Below are 22,544 nucleotides of genomic sequence, written 5' to 3'. Positions count from 1 at the left end.
ACTCTCAGATCCCAGAGGATCATAAAGTTAGAAATGGAAGGGACCTTAAAGGGACAGTGTAATTCTCCATTTAACAAATAAGGAAAGCAGAATAATTAAGATTTGATAACATGTCCAGGGTTGTAGGTGTCTTGGAAAATTTTGAACTAGAATCTTCCAGACTCCAGGTCTTGTTCCTGACCCCACTACACTACACCATATTATCTCATCTTTCTCTTTTCTTTTTCTTTGTACAAAAGAAAAATAAGAATAAAAGGAGATCTACAACTAGTAGTTTTCTCACATCTAAGAATTCCACATGCTAGACACTTATAGTATTAATATTTTATAACAATGTCTTTACTTTTGTTTCTAGCACAAATTAATCATTTACTTGTTTTATATCTCCAACTATTATACTAATATAGCATTGAACTATTTTTACAGGACTCTTTTTTAGCATTTTTACAATTTGGATTTTATTCTTTATGTCCCATAACTAGATTATAGGTCCTTAAGGGCAGGGAAGCGGTCCTTAGTCTTCTTTATATGATCGACTTAAACTAGTTACATGGGAGATATTCAAAAAAAATCTATTTAATTCATTGATTTGCTCATTAATTAGGATACCTTTTTGACAACAGTTCCAATTTTCTTCATTCAGGTGATCATTTTTTTCTGGTTTTTATCTGTTAGAACAAATAGGATTAGATAGATAGATAGGTAGATAGATAAATCATTTTATTAAGTCTCCCTATAGACCATGCATTGTGGGGGATGGTTGAAATAGCTGAATCATGGGGTCTCTCACCCTGCTACCAGTACTCAGATGGTCTCAATAATTTGAGAATCCTTGGGCTTTGCTAAGAAACTGCTTTGCTCAGTCATGTTGCTCTTGGCTATTAATAACTTAATACTCATATTGCTTTTTGTGGTTCTGTTTTCATTTGATAGTGCTGGGTTTAAAATAAATGCTGCTGGCTCAGATATTATGAAGCAAAATGATTGGTGGAGTAGTCCCAGATGTTTGTTATATGTCCCACATATTGCAATGAGCTGCATATCTTAACTAAAAGAAGTTTTCTAGAAAGTTTTTCATAGTGAAACATACAAAAACAGGGATTTTTTTTTCCTAAGGGTCCCTAAAAGGTGTTTAATCCTTTTTTTTTTTTTTTGGATAATTCAAAGAATTATAAGAGAGCATGCCTTTATTGTAGACAAAATGAGAATTTCATTACCAAAGTTTAGATAGTTATCACTCTTGTTTTATCTTCTGGATATTTATCTCTTTATTAAAAAAAAAATCTGGGCATTCTAGCTGAATTGCATACCCATACAGTTTTATTTTTAAAGCTACAACAATTCTTGAATGTAGATAAAATGTTCATTACCCAGGAGTCATATGCTTTGCTAGTACTAGCCAAGACAGCCAGACAATCCCTTTTTAGCATATTCTAGATATCCCACACACTATTCACCTTGACAGGATATAAATTGTTCATTGTATGTTGTATTAAATGAATCAATAACCAGTGATGCTGAGAGAATATGGTCAGATAATGAAAGATAACAGTGGAATTCTGCTGGAGCAGTTTGCATGCAGCACAACTATAACAGCTAAGACAAAATTGCATGGATTTGGATATCTGCTCTCACTAGTCATTTAAGTATTGTTCTTGAGTTGGGTGATTTCATTTCATTAAGTATTTGCATACTAATGGAAGCTAAAGTTACAAGTCTACTGTTGTGAGGGATGGCCAACCACTCCCCTTCAGCCCTTGTGTTTACTGCCATGCTCACCCACTTTGCACTGGCAAATCGCAGAGAGAGGCTTAAATGCCTTCAGCTGCAATAACCCAAATCCAAATTGAGATGAATAATGAACTTAATTTTCCGTAAAGAGACTCTGTATGGTTTTTCATCTAATAAGGTAAGTTGACAATAATTCTGGGTGGTGGGAAGGGAACGAAATGTTGTCTTTGTATACGAATCTCAAACAAATCCTTTTTTTTTTTTTTCCTTTTCACATTAATTTCATGTACGTGAATCTGGGGTGTACAGTAAAATGAAGTCTATAAGTATATACCGGTCTGTTTTCTTTGCATTTGTAGTTAGGATTTGGGAACTAAGAGAGAAAGGGAGAAATGCTAGCTTTATAATCAGAACATTGTACTATATACTATGTACTATTGTAAATGTACTATGAAAAGCAGGCTAGTGAATAGCATATTTTTGAGAGCAAAGCGAACTTAGAGATCATAGCATTTACCAATAGAACAAAGGCAGGTAAACCCATTTAAGATATGACTTCTTACTGAGATTTTCATGATCTATTGTAAACTGAGATTTACATTAAATTTATTTTAAGAGAAACCGAAAAACATATTGAAGTGTTGTTCTCTGACTTGCAAGGATGACATTTCTTTTCTGGGTTTTGTGAAATGGGAAGCAAAAGTAATATATTTCAGTTGCTAAAATTAGTCCCTAGGTTTTGTTCTGTAAAATTGTATTTTTTTTCTTTAATTTTAGCATCTTGCTGGTAACCATTGAATTAAGGTTCTTGTTTTAGCTTAAGCACTGTGTTGATTACTAGTTTGTTATGAATGAGAACCACATGAAAGAAAAAAAAAAAAAAACTACTTGTCTGGTGAAGTTCAGAATTAAAATTGTCAAGCTATAGTCCCATAGTACCACTATTCCACTGATTTGACCAAACAATTTCTCAGAAAATAAAGGGGTGGACCAATTGCTGGACTGATTTTCTTTGCACTATAGCTTCTAGCTTCTGTTCAGCATGGAAAGAAGGAATAGATTTGTTTCAGTCACACAGAACCCAGATTTCCTGAAGCCGGAAAAGACTGGGGGGGGGGGGGGGGAGGGAGAGTTGAAGACTTTTGTAGAAGATTTTCTTTACCCAACGAGTGATAATAATTTAAAAAAAAAAAAAAAAGGAAAATTGCTCACAGGTATTCTGAGTTCATTGCCATGCAATTTAAAAATCAATCCTTCTCCTACTCACTCCACAAGTAGGTGACCTGAAAAGATACCTCACTGTGTCCATTCTAAAACAGGGAGAGCTTGTAGGGAAAACCTGGGGAAAAGGAAAGGATTCAATGCTCAAAAAAATTTTCCCCAATCCTAGTTTTTCCACTTGCCTCTTTTTTGTGTGTGTATGAAATATATGGCTGTTTTGGGATTATATGAAGAATTATAAGAAGAAGGTTGTATTTTAAAATCATTGTCAGATAATTGTAGAAAAGATGATTATTAAAAACTGATGATAATAGAAAAGAAATCAACTTTTATTTTATCCCCTTTGACTGGGTTCTCTTAAGAGGTTCCTAGGTTAGTGAAAATCTTTTTAAAATAAGTTTTAAATATTTCTTTATATTAAAATGTTTCTTTTTAAAAGAATCTGTAAAAAGGAAAGTGTAATATTTTATGTGTTTTAAGAATGCACAAATTAATGTTTGTGTGATTAAATCCAACACATTTTATTTCATTATTGTTAAATTTTTAAAAATAGAATCTTAGTTTAGAAGGCCCCTCAAACATCATCTAATCTAATCCCTCTAAATATGTGAATGTGTGTGTATTTACATATATGTGTATATATCAAATGATTATCTAATCTCTGTTTGAAGATCTTCACTGACAGGAAGCTTTCTACTCATTTAGAGTGTTTACCATTTTTGAAATTTCTAGTCCCTTAGAACATTTTTCCTTGTGTGTCCTCCAAATATAAATCAAAACCTTCTAAATGACAGGCCTTCAATAAATTTAAAGATTTCTATCGTCTTCCCACCTCTACCCTCACACCAGTTTTCTCTTCTCCAGGCTAAAGGTCCTCAAGTCCTCTGATCAATCTTCATGTGTTATAGTTAATTCCACACACACACACACACACACACACACACACACACGCACGCACGCACACATCCAGGTCACTCTTCTTTAGATATAATACAGATTTCCAATGAATAAAGTTCCCAGGATAGTGCATACATCTTGATATGTGAACTGACTAGGACAGAGTACAGCAGAATAGAGACTCGTTCACCCCCTTTGGACACTACACTTTTATTAATGCAGCTTGAGGTCATATCAGCTATTTTGATTGTCACCTCACAAGATGGAGCCATGTTAGACATGAAGTCTCCTAGAACACTGAGGTCTTTTAAAAAATAAAATAAAAAACTAACTGTTTGATTTGTTTTCTTGCTATATCTCCCTCATCTTGTAGTTATATAATTGAATTTAGCCTAAAATCCAAGTACAGAACTATATGCTTATTCTTATCAAATTTAAGGTTGTTAATTTCACTGTTTCATCCTTTTATAATGTTAGCATTAATATAGCACTTTGACACTTGCAAAGGACTTTTAATTTTTTTTCTTATTTTAATTCTCATAGCAACTCTGAAAGAAATTATTGTCCCCATTTTACAAGTGAGAAAAACAAGACAGTAGAAGTGAGTTGACTAGGGTCACACAGTTAGTAAATATCTAAAGCCAAGCTCTGTGGAGAATGATTAAAATAATTGAATTATGGGAACTATTATCCTGCCAAAGAATTTGGATAATCTCAAAAGTTTGAGAATCCTTGATCTATGCTAAGAAACTGCTTTGCTCAGTCTTTGGATGGAGGGGGTAGGGAAAAAGGAAAGATTGAAACTGAAAAGATAAAGAATTTTTAAAGTCTCTGTGGTTTTAAATTTTTAATGAAAAATTATATATTTAGATCCCTTACTAAAATTCAAATATATTCTTTCCACAACAGCCCCCTGATTTGCTAAACTTGTCAAAATTGGAGATTAATCTAATATAAATCATTCTTACTAAACCCATGTTGATTTAATTGAAATCATTCTGTCCCTAAGTGTTTATAAACAGTAGTCCAATCTACTAATTTTACCAGAAATCAACATTAAGCTAATTGATCTATAGTTTGAACTATCTTCCTTCTCCTTTTCAAAAGTCAAGACAAGATTGCCAAGTCTATAGTGTTTCTTTATTCTCCAAAAATTTTCCAAAAATCAATGATAGAAGATCACGTCTGCAAGTTCATTAAGTGACCCAGGATATAATTCCTCCCAGCCTACTTACTTTCCAAGTATTTCTTATCCTAATTTAAGAGAAGTTCCATAATTGATAGGGTTTTTTAAACTCCTACATAAGGGGAAGAACACTAATGAATATTTAATAATAGGTACTCCTCCCGACCTCCCAAAAACTATGCATCACACACTTTTAAGTTTAATCTAAATTATTAATACTTAAGTCCATACCATCAACAAAACAATAAATCAAACCTGATTTTTAGTATTAGAAATTTTTAAGACAAAAATGCTCACAAAAATGGAACTCTAACCATCTGTTTGTTTTCTGCTGATGGTTCTGAACTGGCTCCAGAAATATCCTTTTGGCTTAAAACATGTGCTCCACTAAGAAATGGATGGATATTGGCTTTCTGTGTTGACTAGTTGAAGAAAGCCTAAGTAATTCATTTCCTCTCCACTCAAAAATAATGTCTTCATTAATAATGACCACCTTAAGATGACAGCTTGTTATCCCTTAGCAATTTTATGACAGACTACAATACTCTATAATTACACTTGACCTAACAAAAGGGAAAATGAGTTTTTGTTTATCCATGATCCTAAAAGTAGACAAATGTGCTTTAAAGTCCTTGGACTTTCCACCTTCTTACCCATTAACTTTGTCCAAGGTTTTCAGTGAGTGCCATATAAATCCAAATCATGGAATACCACCTTCACAGAAGAATCAAAATTGTTGGCAACCCAAAGAGCAATGTACAGATTCATGATAGTTATAAGTAAGCTGAAGCAATCAGTAAAAATTATGCATAAGAAATAGATTTATAAAATATCATTAAACGACATCTAAAAAAAAGAAAATAATTGTTAGCAAGAGTGAAGAAAAACAGATCCACATAGGAGCACAGCAAATACTTTAGTGAGAGAAACAGAAATTAATCAGAACAACTCCTCCAGCATGTTGGAGAAATCTTCTATGGAGGATTTATAGAAAGATGTTGACAAGAATTGAACAGAATGAGAAGGCATGGATGGATAATGATGTGCAACTATGGAGGGAATATCCACAGGGATAAGATAATGGACTCATCAAAACTTGTACATACACCTTCCTCAGACAACTTGCTTGGTGAAGCATAGCATTGCTTACTTCTAACATTCAATCTTAGATTCTTTTTCTAAGCTTTTTTTTTCCTGACATGTTTTTCCTCATGCTAACTGGTCCTGCTCTCATTCTTATGGCTGGGGGAGCTTTTTATTCTAACTTTCTCCTTTGTAAAATTATCTTTCTCTTTCATTTTCATATTCTCTTCCTGCAGGTCAGAGTAGTACTTTTGTTTTGTTTTGTTTTGCTTTGTCTCATTTTTCTGGTATTGCTCTACAGTTACTATCAGAGAAGTGTTTAGGCTTTAAGTATTGGTGTCAAGTATTTCTAAGCCTAGGGATGGGAGAAGGGGGTTACAGAGTTTAACTGGCTCTGTTAGTGGAAAAACAAATTGTTACTAGTTACCACACAGCCCTTGATCATTTTGGGAATGATTCAATGAAATAAATGTTCCAAAGTAGAGCTGGGAAATGAGCTAGCAATAGATCTTTGAAAGCTTTCCCAGGCTTGTCCTGCCTTTTTTCCCTGAGTATTTGTATTAAAAAAACAAAAAAAAAAATCTCTCCTTCCCTAAATATTTTTGGTCTGAACCAGTGATTTCACAATGTGAGGAACTCTTGGCATGAAAACTCCCTCAACCAACTGAGGACAGCTATCATGTAATATCTTAAAGAGCTGTCTAGGAAACAGAGATTAAGGGACTTGTCCATAGTTGCACAGCTGTATCTGTCAGAGGCAGGATGTAAATCCAGGTTTTCTTGATTACTAGGCCATTCCTCTATCCACTACCAATTATCTCTCTGACCCCAACAAATAGGTTGAATTCAAAGATTACACAATGTATATGTGAGTTATTCAGGAATTAATATTATAAAGAAAAGGATAATATGGAAATAGAGCAAGCTAAATGGATTGTCATAGGATTTTTCAATTGCTATTTTATCTCTGGTGAACTCTAAGGAAAATACTATGTAGTGTGACAAAATTGATTAAGCTTTAAAAAAAAAAGAATGCTGTGTATGTATGTGGATATAGATATAGATATGCACATATGTATAGATATAGAGGGAAAAAATACAGATCATATTTGTAGGAGATGGGGCAGAAGCAATTTCAAGAAGTTCATTAGCGTGCTCTGTATCTACCTCAGATGAGAAATTGGTTAAAAGAATTTCAATGCTCAAAAACCTAATGAGCATAGGTTCAGGTGGTTTTGAGGAGAATTAATTTTTTACAAAACCTAATAAGGGTTCTGCTCAAAAAGAAGAGGATCTTCCTTCTTTAGAATAATTCAGCCTTGAACTGGAGATGAGTTAAGGATAGAGATGGAATCAATCATTTCATCTACCCATGGCTCTTGTCCTTGTATGGTCTATTCATCACTAATAAAATTTCATTTTATTATATTCATTCCAATGTTTTAGTCCATCAAGATTTTTTTCCTAACTTTATTATCCATTGTAGCTAGATATCTAAGTCGTGTAATAAATAGTGCCACACTTGAATCAGGAAAACCTGTATTTGAATCTTGCTTCAAATGCTAACTAGCTGTGTGATTTTGATCAAGACACTTAACCTCTGACTGCCTCAGTTTTCTTTATCACTATGTAAAATAGGGATGAAGATATCACCTGACTCTCAGAGTTATTGTGAGAATTCTGTGAGATTGTTGTTCAATAACTTTTCATTCATGTTCAACACTTCATGACTCCATTTGGAGTTTTCTTGACAAAGATACTAGTATGATTTTCCATTTCATTCTCCAGCTCTATTTACAGATGAGGAACTAAGACAAATAGGCGTAAGTGACTTGCCCAGCTAAATGTCTAAAGAAGAATTTTATTTCAAGTCTTCCCAATTCCAAGTATAGTACCTTCTCTTGATGAGTAACTCATTCTATTTATCCATTATGTTATAGAGAAGTGTGGACTTGGAATAAAAAGAACTGTCTTTTATTCTCAGCTATGTCATTTAGTAGTTATAATGATCTTGACTGGCCAATGTAGAAAGTCACAAATAATGAGGAACCTGGTGAGGTATAAGACCCTTTAGTCCAGTAGAATCCTGCTGATGTGTCTGGTTTGATTCCCCATCCCCCCCAGGGGCTTCTCAGTCTTCTTGAGAAGTCAGGGGGTGAGATAACCTGTGTTGTAATTAAAACAGGGTTATACTAAGTGGCAAGGAAACATCTGCACACAATAGCAAGTTGCTTATGTAGTCCTGCATGCATAGTACATAGTTAGCACATGAGCAATGTGTTATAGTTATATAAATGTATTAGGGTATATTATAAGGCTGAGAAAATTTTGAGTAAATGAACTCCTGTTTTGACCATCTTTGAGAGTTCTACCCCTTCATTTCTCACCTATGATCAGGATTCGCGCTGGTACCATATCTGGACAGACCAACTCACTTAACCTCAGGTTCTTCATTTGTAAAATTTTCAAAGTCCTTTCCAAGTCTAAATCTATGATTCTAAATCTGTTATTATTCCATTCAATAAGATAAGATGTAAAGTCCTCAAACTTTCATGTGCTATGTAAAATTATTTTTTTATCAAATGTATTAGATGTGCTTCCCAACTTTGTGCCATCTTCAAACTTGTAAAGCCTATTGTTTTATTCAAGTCACTGATAAAATGTCAAATGATTAAGAACCTAGCACAGACCCCAAGGCCATTGCTACAAAGATTGACATTGACCTATCGATTGTTTGTTTTGTTTTGTTTTGTTTTTATTTAGTCATTTTACTGATTCTGAATCTAAGTGAGATCATTTATCCCATATATCTATATCTTGTCCACAATTCTAATATGAAAGACTTTGTAAACACCTTGCTAAGAGCAAGAAATACTGTCTGCAGAATTACTCTGATCAGTCTAGTAACATTGTCTGTGACATAGTCATTAGTTTGATATAGGTTAGAGTAGGCTAGTCTGGTTTCATTTAAAGGAAAAAGGCAGCCAGCTTTGGAAATCCATTATTCAAGTTCATTGAAATTATGTGAAATAATATTGCTACATTAACAAATAATATGCTAAATAATTAAAATAAAATAAGACTAGAACTTACACCATTGGCATGGCTTCCTAATCACCTGAGGGATAAACAACACAGTCTATGGGGAACTGATCCTCTTCAGACTTGTTGGAATTCCCTACTATCTGATAAACTCATGTTGTTTTGGTTTTGGTTTGGTTTTGGCCAGGCACTATGACCATGGGAAATGTAGAAAAAAATTGAATATATCTGAATCAGTGATTGTAACACTTAAAAATATTTTTATTAAGGTAAACTTCTTTTTGGTGAATTTTATATGGTCCATGAGTATCTCTTCATGTTCTGCTGTCAAGTCTAAATCACTGAACTGGCATGAGTTGACCTAGCCAAAAAAAAAAACTGTCATCCCCCCAAAAATGAAGGGCATATGACATGATTAATTCTTGATTAAACCATAATAGTTGGGTCACAGAAGAATATATAATTTTACATCATCCTAATTTGTGAACCCTTAGTGTTTTCCTTATTTGATAGTAAGAACCTTGAGGACACAGATTGAATTATTGTAATATAAACTGTATCGTATCATTTAGTATAATAAATATATATATAATTATAAAAGAAATAATTATCATTTCTTTATTATGTATGGTAAGTGCTTGTGCCTGCTACTCTGTGAATGTTCAACACCATTATTTGAGCAAGTAAAATTTAATTTCCCACTTAATATTCCTAAGAAAAAGATAGTTTTGTCCTCAATAGTGAGAATTTTTAACTGATGTTACTATTGTGTTTTGTTTACTAGAATAAATAATAAGAACGCTATTAAAATTGGTCAGATTCAGATTTAAAAGGCAAATCCCTGATAGGAATTAAGTAAATCATAAAAAATTAACAAGTGCCTAAATAGCTTTAAAAAAAAAAGCCACTCACCACCATAAACTAATTCAAAAGATCTATTTTGTATCTCCTAATATTAGAAACAAACGCCTTCATCTTCATTCCTAGTCCATTTAGAGTAATTAGAAATTTTAGAAAGCTGATAAGGACATTTGTACTGAAAAATGATGTCTAGACTCTTTTTTTATCATGGTTTTCAGGAAGTCCAATAATTCTTAGATTGTCTCTATTTTCCAGGTCAGTTGTTTTTCCAATGAGGTAATTTACATTTTCTTCTATTTTTTTTCTTTTTTTGGTTTTGGTTGACTGATTCTTGATGTCTCATTGAGTCATTCATTTTCTTTTGTTCAATTCTAATTTTTAGTAAATTATTTTCTTCAGTTACCTTTTTAGTTCCTTTTGTATTTGGCCAATTGATTTTTTTTTTTCCTGAGGCAATTTGAATTAAGTGACTTGCCCAGGATCACACAGCCAGGAAGTATTAAGTGTCTGGGGACAGACTTGAACTCAGGTTCTCCTGACTTCAGGATTGGTGCTCTATGGCCAATTGAATTTTTAAATGACTTGTTTTATTCAATGGGTTTTTTCCCATTTCACAAATTCTGTTTTTCAAGGAGTTCTTTTCTTTTTCCATTTTGTCAAATCTATTTTGTAAGGAATTTTCTTCAGATAATTTCTGTGTTTCATTTTCCAAATTCTCCTGCAATGTTCTCATTTCATTTCCTTTCTCCATTTTTCTTCCAATTCTCTTTTAAGATCCTTTTTTGAATTCTTCCAAGACAACCTTGTGAGATGGGAACCAATTCATATCATCCTTTGAGACTTCATCTGGAAATGATTTGCTCTTAGTGCCCTCAGGGTTTGAGGTCTGTTCTTCTCTTTCTCCATAAAAACTATCTATGGTCAGAGTTTTTTGCTTTTTTGCTCATTTTTTTTAAGTTGATGTTTGCTTTTAGGGCAAAAGGGAAAGTTGTCCAAACTTCCTCTATAACGGGAGTGACTGTGCTGGGTTGATGCTGCTGATTTCCAGTGCTGGGTGGATGTGATCAAGTTCCTTGTTATTTTGAAGTTCAGTGGCTCGCTATTTGTCTTTTGTATTTGTTTTGGATGTCTTACAGCTAATCTGCTGATGCAGTGGTTTGCAACCAGGACAGAGTAGCCAACATTGCTAGAGATTCCTCCCAGTAAATTCCTGAGCATGTGGACTTCACACTCATCTGGGTCTCTGTGTTGCACCTGCACTCAGCTCCCTCCCTACCCTCCCCCTCCCCCATTAAAACAGATCCTTCCTGAAGTTCTTCTAAAATATCTTCTGCTGCTCTAAATATTTGTGGGTTCTTTCATTCCAAAACCAGTTCAGAGGCTTGATTTGGTGTTGATCTGAGGAACATCAGGGAAAGCTCAGATAAAGATTTGTCTCTTCTCCACTGTCTTGGCTCTGCCCCTACATTTGTACTTCTCTACCAAAAAGAAAGTATGTGAAATAATAATGCTAAATTAATGAATAGCTAAATGATTAAAATAACAAAATAATTTAGATTAATTAACACATCATAAGCAATTAATGCATTTTGGTCAAATGACTGTATTAACACTAGTTGAGTAATTCATTCATTTTATCAATATTTATTATCTACAACTTGTCTAGATACTGGAAAGGTTGTAAAAGATGTGCAGTGCACTTAAGATTTTGGAACACAAATTACATATTAGTGGTGATAATGATTTTGAAAATAAGTTGTGATCAAAGTTATCCACAAAAAAGTTTTATAAGAATGCATTTGTCCACAATTTTGAGCTATCAGGAACTTCATACCAAAGGGTTTGTGTTATTATAGATTTTAACTCCTTTAAAAAGGGAAGTATTAGCATTGCAATTCTGCCTAATTAACATTTCCTCCTTATACAACTGACTGGCTAATAACTTAATATTTATGCTCGTCAAAGGACATCTAAGTTCTGTGAAGTATACAAAGAAAATGATCACACTAGACTGAAAGCATGTTACTTCAGGAGAAAAATAAATTCTTTTATCTAAAACTTGCCATGTCTTATTGTTCACCACAGACAACTGGCTCTTAGTGAGATTTTCAGCCTTCTAATTCTAAAAGAAGACTTGGCAACCCTACCCCTGTGATATTGCTCTTTCTAATCAATATGGCTGGAGATAAAATCTCTAGATCAGGTTCCCAGTTTTCAGAGCCCTTCCTCAATGACTGAGAATCAGCTACTTATTATGTTTCATATTCCAAAGGCTACAGGGAAAAAACTAGCTATTTATCCCCCAGCGAAGATTGTCTAAACCAATCTGACTGGCCATGTAACCTCATGTCTTCATTTGTAGAATGAAGGAGTTGTACCAGGTAATCTCCAATCTTTCCAATTCTAAAGCTATGATTCTTTTACATTAAATAAAACTCTAACTAGTAAACAAAGTATGCTCTTTGATATAAGACCCTGAAGTACCTACTTATTAACAATATTTTAGGTTTCTTTTTTGAAGTTTTTTTTTTCATTGAGAATTCAATGTCACTGAATTGAAACAATTCATCTTTACTTCTAGGGAATTTGCCTTTTGTTACATATTGACTCAACCCTTGAACTCAACAAATAGTTTTTGAATGAATACTATTATCAAGACCTTGTGGTAAACACTAGACAAATGATATTATAATTTATTGTATTATATATTTATTATACTAATTGATATAACATAATTTATATTACAAAATTCTGTTTCTGCCCTCAAGATTCTTACTTTCAAATAAGGAAAACACTAAGGATTCACAAATTAGAATGATATAAAATTACATATTCTTCTGTGACCCAATATTTTTATTATCTAGAGGCTTTCCCTTCCTAGCTCAATAAAATCACTAATGTTATGAAAAATGAGGTACTTTGATATTTTCATTTGAGAAATGTGAACTTGGTATTTTTCATCCCAAAGCTATTAATATACATATGACACAGGAAATTAGAACATTTACCTATAACTTTAAAAGATCAAAAAATATGAATTAATATGTTTTGATATCTTATTTCTGCATAGCTCATTCATCTAGGAAGGAAATCATATTGTTATATGTTCTCACATGTTTTCACATTAAAATGAAAATTTGAACATCAGAGGGAAGGGAAGTAGAAAAAAAATTAAGTCTTACTGAATTAGAAGAATCCTGTCCAAAGGATGGGAACAGGGTAGCACATGTATCTAAAACTCTACTGAAAGTAGAAGTACTATATCACTCTACCACTGCCATTTCATAAAGAACATGCACCATGTGTAACCAAAGCTTTTCAGGTATAGTGACTAGTTCTAACTACAGGTTAAGCCTGCTTTTGTATCAAAAATGGATTTATTTTTTCCTCTCATTCAGAATTCTCCTCAACTTAGCAATTGGGACCCTCAGGAGCTTGCTTCTTCAGTCATCATTGGTATTTATCATTTATCTAGTGTGCTACAGAGTGCTCAGTAGTTGATGATGGTTTTCAAAAGAAAATACAAAACCCTTGCTCTTAGGGAGTACATGGTCCATTAAAGGCATTTTCAGAAACTAGGAAAAAAGGAAATGCAATTGTGCCGAAACAATGTGTCAGGTAGGTGGGCTGGCTACTTATTCTGTCACTTTGTGGGAGATTTAGGAGTGGAGTTATTCGATTATTTCTCCTTCTCCTGTTTGGCTGCCTGGCCACCTTATACAATAGTCTCTGTGGAAGCAAAAGGATTTAAGAGAGGTAGAGGAAAGAGCTAAGAACAAAATATAATGTGTCAAGGTGTTTTATTAGCATACTATGATGAATAAAGTATGTAATTTCTTCTCAGATGATTCCCTTCCCCTGAGCTGTGACACTCACTATTCAAGGTATGGAGGGAGAAGAGTTACTTTTATCATCCTTCTCTGGGCAAATGCTAGAAACAGTCTAAAATTTTATAAAAAGTAGGGACAAACATAAGCCAGGATGATGATCTGTGTCCACCCTAACTGACCCAATCCAACCTTGATTTCCTTTTTAATATTACCCGATAAAATCAACTTCATTTTAAAGGATATTTTTATTAATAAAATGGTATTATTCTGAGATAACAATATTCTACTAGATTGAAAAGAGATGGCTTTCTTTTCATTTCCCCTGGTTTTGGTATTTTTTGTCGTTAGCAGTGATGCCAAGATTGGACCTTCGATTTGAATGTTTACCTCATGATTACCTCAAGTTTTTTGATATATCTATGAAAGTGGAAATCTTGTTAAAGCATATTTTCCATTAAAAATATTAAATTTTCATCTAAGGTAAACATAATTCAATGCAAATAAAGTTGAGGATAAGATTAGCTGCTTCTTATTTATTAGTTAATTGGTCCAGTCATAATCAACCACATCTATAATTAAGAAGCAAAATAATTTCCAAAAGAACTACTCAATTGAATATGACACAATAATTAGTATTATAGAATAAAAGAAAAAATCTCCATTTTCTTGCTGACCTATTTTATTGTGGTCATTAAACTAATTTTGATAATTCAAAAGCAAAACCTTCACATGGAATGGCACACTCTTACTCCCTTTGGTTTATCTAACAAAAATTATTTTGATAACTCTAAAAGCTCCATAGTTTATTTGTTAGGAATAAAATTGTTATTTTTTATGCACCGTTCTTATCCCATAAAGCTTGTTGTTCTTATGTAATACAAATGGTAAATGTGGCATTAAAGGCTTGCTTCTTTCTCCAAAGGATATAAAAATACCCCAACCCACAAATGTCATCCCATCTATTTTTAAGTAGTGTGCTGCTGGATAAACAGCTGAAGCTCCTAAACCCTATGGGAAAATTCAAAGTTTAAATAACCCATTTTATCTCATTGAAAACACATAGTACAAGACTGACAAAGAACATATGGGTTTTTATATCCTTTTGCATACATGTTTTCTTAACTTTAGGTATAAAACTCTAGTTAGACTGAAAAAGTAGGAAAGCAAAGTGCAGTCCTTTTCATTGCTGATTCTCTAGCCAGCCCTAGCTTTTCTAGATTGGAATACATACCTACCTTGTTGGTAGTCCAGCATTTTACCTATCACAACACTCTGCTGCACATTTCAATTAAAATAGAATTAGAAACATTTGTTTTTATTAAGTAAAAAGTGGAATCTGAGGATTCAAGGAATATATGGAAGTGTTCAATTCTGTTCAATTCAATGTGTTCAAGTTTATGGTTTTTTTCAGGGGAAGTTTATTCCTCTAAGTCTTCAGTGTCTTCCTTCCTTCCTATCTTCCCCCCTTCCTTTTTTCCTTCCTTCCTTCTTTTCTTTTTTCTTTCCTTCCTTCCTTCCTTCCTTCCTTCCTACTTTCTCTTGGGTCTCATAGTTTTCTTTATATTATCAGTTTGATTAGAAATAAAGAATGTCTTATCTTTCTGAGTTTGGGTTTCTTGGTACTTAAATATATGAGAAGATTAATAACAGAACTTATATTTTAATTTTTTATTTCTTGGTTTGGTCCAACTCTATGGTTTTATTGGTGTGAAGACTTTCCAATGTGTAAACTCACTCCACCAATAAAAAATGAAAAATGCTAACTTCTGTCAAACATATGTTTTTTTTTTTTTTTTTTTTTTTTTTTTTTTTTTTTTGCTGAGGCAATTGGGGTTAAGTGACTTGCCCAAGGTCACACAGCTAGGAAGTGTTAAGTGTCTGAGGCCAGAGTTAAACTCAGGTCCTCCTGACTTCAGAGCTATCCACTGAACCACCTAGCTGCCCCTCAAATTTATATTCTTAAGTGAATGCCTAAGATACCAAAAGATTAAATGATTATCCATAATTATACAGCCAATAGTGAAGGCAGGTTTTCCTAATTTTATACCTGGCCATCTATTCACTATTTTCATGTTACCTCTGAATGCTGAAAAACCATTATCTTTTTGTCAATTTTTTAATTACTTTATAAACTTCAGTAAACACAATTTTAACTTTGAATTATCCTTGTATAGTTGTTGTGAGAATCTAAAAGAAAGAGAAAAGCCAAGTAAAAGATCCCATTTAACCTCCTCCCACTTTCACTCCCACTTTCTTTGATTACTCACAAACTAGAAACTGCAAATTTCAAAATCTTCTATGGTATTCAGATGTCTTCAGATGTCTTCAGGAATTCTTTTTAACCTTTTGGTTCATACTAAATTTAAAAACAAAAGAAAAATAATACCCTTTTGTTTTTCTATAAGAATACTAAACTATTTGAAAGATAATTCACAAAGAAATCTGTGTACAGAAATGGAAAAAAAAGCTGTGTCAGGAAAAATGCAGAAAAGAAAAGCACTGCTGTTTTTCCTCATCTCAGAGACAGAATTCCTAGTTCTCCCATAGGTATGAACATAATACATTGATAATATATTAAATAAAAAATAATAGCAAATAAAGTGATAAGAAAAAATATTCTGGGATCCCCCATACACATTGACTATACCCTCATATAGATTACCATATATCAATGGGGGGAACATACACAGAAAACATACATGAACAGAGAATACATTTGGAGGATACATGTAGAGAACATATAAGTCCGGGACCCATATGAAAAGAAGTACATGATAAGATATATCCTACATATATTTTTTAAACACTGAAGATTGTTCAAGAGATATAATTTCTTTATTTTTCTAATCATTATCATTGTCAAAGGAGGTAGAACTCAAAGTTTCCAGACTGCCACATGGTCTCCTCGGTTACATCAATAGCCACATAAAAGAGGCTTTTTAAACAGTCCATAGAAGAAAAGCCAAACAGAAGAAGCATGAGTATTGTCAAGAAATGAAATTGTATAGCAGTCCCTTGAGCTAATCAGTACATGGTATACCTTGGATAAGTGTTGCTGATGAATAATAAGCTGGGTCCAGAATGAAATCTGAACGTGTATTTAGTTTTCAACAGTCTCAAGCCACTTCCTGACACAAAATAATAACTCATATTATATGGAACTCCAAGATTTATGAAAGACTTTTTTCATGACACTCCTTTAAAAGTTATAGTTAAGTATTACTCTCATATAACAAATATGCCTAATAAAGCTCTCTCATTTAAATGATCTGCACATTTAACACAACTAGTATGTAATCCAGTTAAAAGGAAAATGCAAAAGGAAACCCTATAACAAATTGTTTACCATGGAAAGAAGAAACCCATCCAGATCACTTTTCATGTTATTATTTCTATGTTATTATTATTGAGCAAGTCACCCTCTCTAAATCTTGTAAAGATCTGTAAAATGTGTGTGTTAATAGCACCTACTCCTCCTAGGGCTGTTGAATCAAACAAGATTGTATACATCATCCTTACACTTTACACACTCTATAAATATTAAGTGTGGTTGTTATTATTACACAGCCCAAACTAGACAAAACTTTTCTGATTATATGTTGCCTGTGTTTGCCTGAAGGTGATAAAAAAGAAATAATTTATTCTTTACAAATAAGATAGCACAAGTGGAACTTAATCTAATACAATTTCTTGTAATCAGAGTAGTTTAATGTGTTCAAACAACTGCAGATCCTGTGTATAAGATTATTTTTGGTATTGTTTTTGTGTCCAATCATTCACTTGTATTGAGAATCACATACTGATTGCAAGTCTGCATCAGCACCTTTGAATGTGAAATGAATGTGTGTGTGTGTGTGTGTGTGTGTGTGTGTGTGTGTGTGTGTGTGTGTATGTGTAAATTCCAATCAATGTCTGAAACAGGGAGGAATAGTAAGAAATTCTATGATTTAGGACTCTGTTTTTATTTTACATTAACAAATAATTATTTATTTTCTTAAATGAGACAATCCACTTCATTATAGCTATTAGCAAATGACAATGTTGCCTGAGACTAAAGCCATACTGTAATTTTGCTCAATGTAGGAAAGCATTTTAAAAATTCATTACCATTTTGATTTAGTCATGGAGTCTAATAGTTTTAGTGAAAGTAGAATATTTTATTTTTTAAAAGTAAGCAGGTTCTTAATAATTTTTTAATATTTATTTTTAAATTTGTTTTACATACATTTATAATTTGTCCCTCTTTCCACCCACCACTGACCCCCCCAGTAAAAATTGAAAAATTAAACTTCCATCATAAATCTGCTTAATCCAGCAAAAGAACTTCCCACATCACCATGCCTAAATATGCACACATGGACAGGTAGAAAAGAATCAAGTTGTGGAGTGCTTAAAATGCCAATGAAAGGACTTAATATTTAATTTTGAAGGTAATGGCAAGTCACTGGGATTTATTGAGTAGGGAAGGTCAGAATTCTGCCTTAAGAAAAATTCCTGACTAAAATAGGAATTTCCATATCTTCCTGATTCTGCCTCTCATACAGTTTGGTGTTATGGTTATTCTTAATAAGGAATCACAAAGATCTGAGCTCAAATCCAACCTCAGACACTTACTAGCTTCTTAACCCGGTCAAGTCACTTTACTTCTGTCAATCTAAGTTTCCTTCCTCATTTATAAAGTGAAGGTAATAATAGCATCTGCTATTGTATATTATATATAATACATCATATTATATATATAAACACTTCACTGGGAACCAATAGTAATGGTTAAAAATAAAGAAAAGAATTAAGAGAAAGAAATAATAAAGGAGAAGTGGAAGAGAAAGGGAAAAGAGGAGAAAGGGAATAGAAGGAGGAAAAAGACAAGAAGGAAATGGAGGAAGAAGAAGAAAGAGAAGGAAAAGGATGAAGAGGAAAAAACAGTAGAAGGAGAAGAACATCAACAACAACAACAACTTATCAACTGGACTTTCTCAAAATTAATAAATAAGTATGTAACAAGAGATAATAAGTGGATATCCCATGTGTTCTCACTGCACTCACACAACATCAAAAGATCTACAATACAACCCCAAAATTATTGGACAGTACAGGCAAATGACTTCTGGAGGACATGAACAAGAATCTCACAAGATGAAAACATATGGATAAGTGTTACCTGGACCACTGGAGAAAATGCCCACATAAATAACATCACAAGGCCATCTAATTATTGAAGTTTATAGATACTATTGTCTCAAGTCTACATTTTCTCAAGTCACAAGTAAAGGCAATTTTAGAATAGTGATATAAATCAATTAAAATTAAAACATAGACTAATCTCTTTTTTATTTTATAGACTCTAATAGTTATCAATAAGTACTATAAATGCAATATCATATACTATAAATAGCATTCCACTAAATCAAGATGCCTGGTATTTGGTTTGAATTACAATCTAAATGGCTAAGTCTGAGTAAATTATTTCATAGAAGCATATAATTGTAGATAAAAAGATCCAGAGAAACTGGACAGTAGTATCCTCATTGGAAAAATCATAAGGTTAGACTAGAATAATCAGGGGTCCTCAAACTACAGCCCGTGGGCCAGATGCAGCAGCTGAGGATGATTATCCCCCTCACCCAGGGCTATGAAGTTTCTTTATTTAAAGTCCCACAAAACAAAGTTTTTGTTTTTACTATAGTCCGGCCCTCCAACAGTCTGAGGGACAGTGAACTGGCCCCCTATTTTAAAAGTTTGAGGACCCCTGGTTCAACTCTATCACTATGTCCTTCCTTTCCCCTCTCAGGCAGTATAATTTTATATTATAGAATTATTTCACATTCTAAGTAGTATTTGGAATACTTGTTTCATTTCTAACCCTCTGCAGATTAGTTGTAATTGTTCAATTTGATAGACAACCACCATCAAAAAGGTTCTACAATTGCCCTCCTTGTAGAAAACTTGAGTTTCTAAACTAATAACTGATCTTCATTATTTTACTCTGAGTAGTATTGTTGATTTAAAGTATTGTGGAGTCTCAAAATTTTTATAATCTCTAGCAATATTTTTTACTTATCTAACATTTATGAGCACTTTATATTTTTTTTCAATTAAATCTGAAATGGTTTAAAGCCATTTTCTTCTATTGTATCTTATTTTTAGGAAATTTGCTGCTTTCTCCTGACTTTCTGACCCTTCAAATTGGAATTAAGGAAACATGTTTGTGTTGTGAAGCCTAGAGCTTCATTGGCTCGACTATTTCGTATAAAGGAAAGATCTCCTCCTCTTCCTTCCTTAAGACCCTATAATTCGGTGGCAATGTGCTTAATTTTAGAGGTACAGTCAGATAATGCTGTGCTTTGTCAATTCAATAACAAGTGAATTATAGTCTTGGGGAAGGCAAAGAACTTTAGATGTTAGCCACATACTTGGATTTTATTCACAATGAACTATTTAATGTCTAGATCCCTTCATATAGGTCTCAGTATTTGTCTGTAGAAATGTTCAAAGAAAGAGTACATTCTCGGAAATCAGAACACTCCATCTCTTTGGTGACTATTCATTTAAGATTTAGCAACTGATTAAAGAGGAGGGATGAGGAGACATAAGAGGTCAAAGATAATGCAAAGATTGTGAACATGGGAGATTGGAAGGATAGCGGTATAGAGGTAAGGAGTAAAAATTCACAATCTGACCTCCTAAGTAAAATATTATTCAAAAGAGTCCTTTGATCTTTTATGAATATAAATAAATAAGTGAATGTTTCTATCAACCAACTGAACTTAATTTAATAATCATGATCAACTAGAATTTAAGTTCTTTTTTCATTTCCAATGCTGTGCTGATACAAAGTGCTGGGGAACACACAAAAAAGTATATCTTCAGCTTACATCTTCAAGGAGCTTACATTCTAACAGGAGAGACAACACATGAATAACTATGTACCTACAAGACACATGCAGTATAAATGGGAGAGAATCTCAAAGGAGTCATAAGCGTTGAGGGAGGGGAAGACAACATGGAACCGGGAAAGACCACTCATAAAAGGTGATTTGAGCTGAGTATTGGAGAAAGACAAAGAAATCAGAAGAGAAAGATGTCATCAGATACAGATGATAGCAAGTAAAGATATGGAAGCAGGAGATGGAGAATCGTTCATGAGAAACAGCAAGAAGGGTATTGTACCTGGATCAGAAAGAAGGTGGAGAGAAGTAAAGTATGAGACTAGAAAGATAAAAAGGAGCTAGATTATGAAGGGCTTTAAGAACTGGACAGAAGAGTAGATCCTGGAGAAAGCCATGGGTGGTTGTTGAGCAAAGCCATAACACGGACAAGCCCGGCTTCGATTCAATATTTATTAAGAGCTTGGCTGGAGGGATAGAAAGACAGAAAAAATGATAGAATGCCCACCTGGAAGGATCTTATATTCTACTAAGAGGATTCAACATGTCCACAGCTATACATAACAAAGTCCCTGTCAAGGGAAGGATGAGACAGAGCTATAAGAAAATTTTGAGGAAGAAGGAAACGCTTTGAATGAGGAAAAGCTCTATAGTGCATGGACACTTGAATTTAGTTTGTGATGAAGGAAGATAAGGATCCGAAGAGTCACGTGAGGAGAGAGTCCATTCCAGGTCCAAAGTTCCCTTTGTGTCCATGCATTAAGGCAGGCTATCAAATGTTTCATTAGGGAGATAGATAGTAGTTCCTTTTGGCTCTAACATCAATTGCATGAAAGAGAATAAGAAACAAGATGGGAAATGTAGCATCATAAGAGTATAGATTCAGGGATGGAAGGAACCTTAGAGGCCTTCCAACATGTCTCCTCAGCTTACAAATGAAGACCCAGAGGGGTTAAGTAGTTTGCCAAAGCCACACAGATAGTAAGTGGATGAGAATAACTCAGGATTTCTAACTCCAAATTCAATGCATTTTCCCCTAAAGAAATAGGAACCAGGTAGACCATTTAGAAAGCTAATGAAAGGAAGGAGATAGATGCAAAATTGTATAGAGGGAGAATCAACAGGACTAGACATCATAATGACCTTTCATTGTATCCTTTGTGACATAGAGGATGACTGGACAATATTGAAACCTTTATACTTAAGTTTTTTAGTTTAAACTTCTTGCTCATAAAAGAAAAAATGGAGATAGCATCTGATCCTATGATCTCTGGAATGAGAAAATAGCCCATTTATATGTATAGTTCTAGGAGTCTATTGACCTGAGTCCTGCATCTGTAGCAGCCTATTATCTTGATATATTCCTGAGAGCTTTTGAAATGGTAGTAATACAATAGTAATTGTACCTGCTGCTTTAAGGTTTGCAAAATTTGCAAAACATTTCACCTGTTTTCTTTTTTATCTTCACAACTCTATGAGGTAGCTACTATAAACCCAATTTTAAAAACAGGAAACTGAGGCTGAGTTTTAAGTTTAAGTGACTTGTCCAGAGTCTGGGCAGGATTTTAATTCCATTATTTCTGATTTCAAGTGCAGTACTCTATCCACTATACTATGCAGATGAAATACTGTAGAGCTACATTTTGTTTAAGTTAAATGCCTTTATATAATCAATAAATAATAAGCTCAGTGGGAATATGCTTTCTACATCTTTCACTCAATAGTATAATTGTGAAAATATGGCCTGCCATAGATTATAATTTGTAAAAATCAAACTATACCATTCTTATACTTTCATCAAGGATA

At 33.4% G+C, this 22,544-nt stretch overlaps 1 protein-coding gene across 9 annotated transcripts in view; it reads left to right on the top strand.

Annotated features, from left to right (window-relative positions):
- The window catches only part of DLGAP1 (DLG associated protein 1), a 1,118,212-nt gene that overhangs the window by 748,282 nt on the left and 347,386 nt on the right, over window positions 1–22,544 (top strand). Inside the window, exon 1 of one of the 9 annotated variants that reach the window (XM_051970406.1) lies at window positions 1,673–1,909. The exons of the other annotated variants lie outside the window; for them this stretch is intronic. Within the exon in view, the coding sequence (XP_051826366.1) occupies window positions 1,859–1,909 (51 nt within the window). The 5' untranslated portion in view covers window positions 1,673–1,858. Of the gene's footprint in view, window positions 1–1,672; window positions 1,910–22,544 lie in introns of those variants that run through there. 9 annotated transcript variants of the gene reach the window in all.

The sequence above is a fragment of the Antechinus flavipes genome, chromosome 1, assembly GCF_016432865.1.
Source record: "Antechinus flavipes isolate AdamAnt ecotype Samford, QLD, Australia chromosome 1, AdamAnt_v2, whole genome shotgun sequence".
Lineage (NCBI taxonomy): Eukaryota > Metazoa > Chordata > Mammalia > Dasyuromorphia > Dasyuridae > Antechinus > Antechinus flavipes.
The sequence above is the reverse complement of the archived record's forward strand: the minus strand, read 5'-3'. Positions and strand labels throughout refer to the sequence as shown.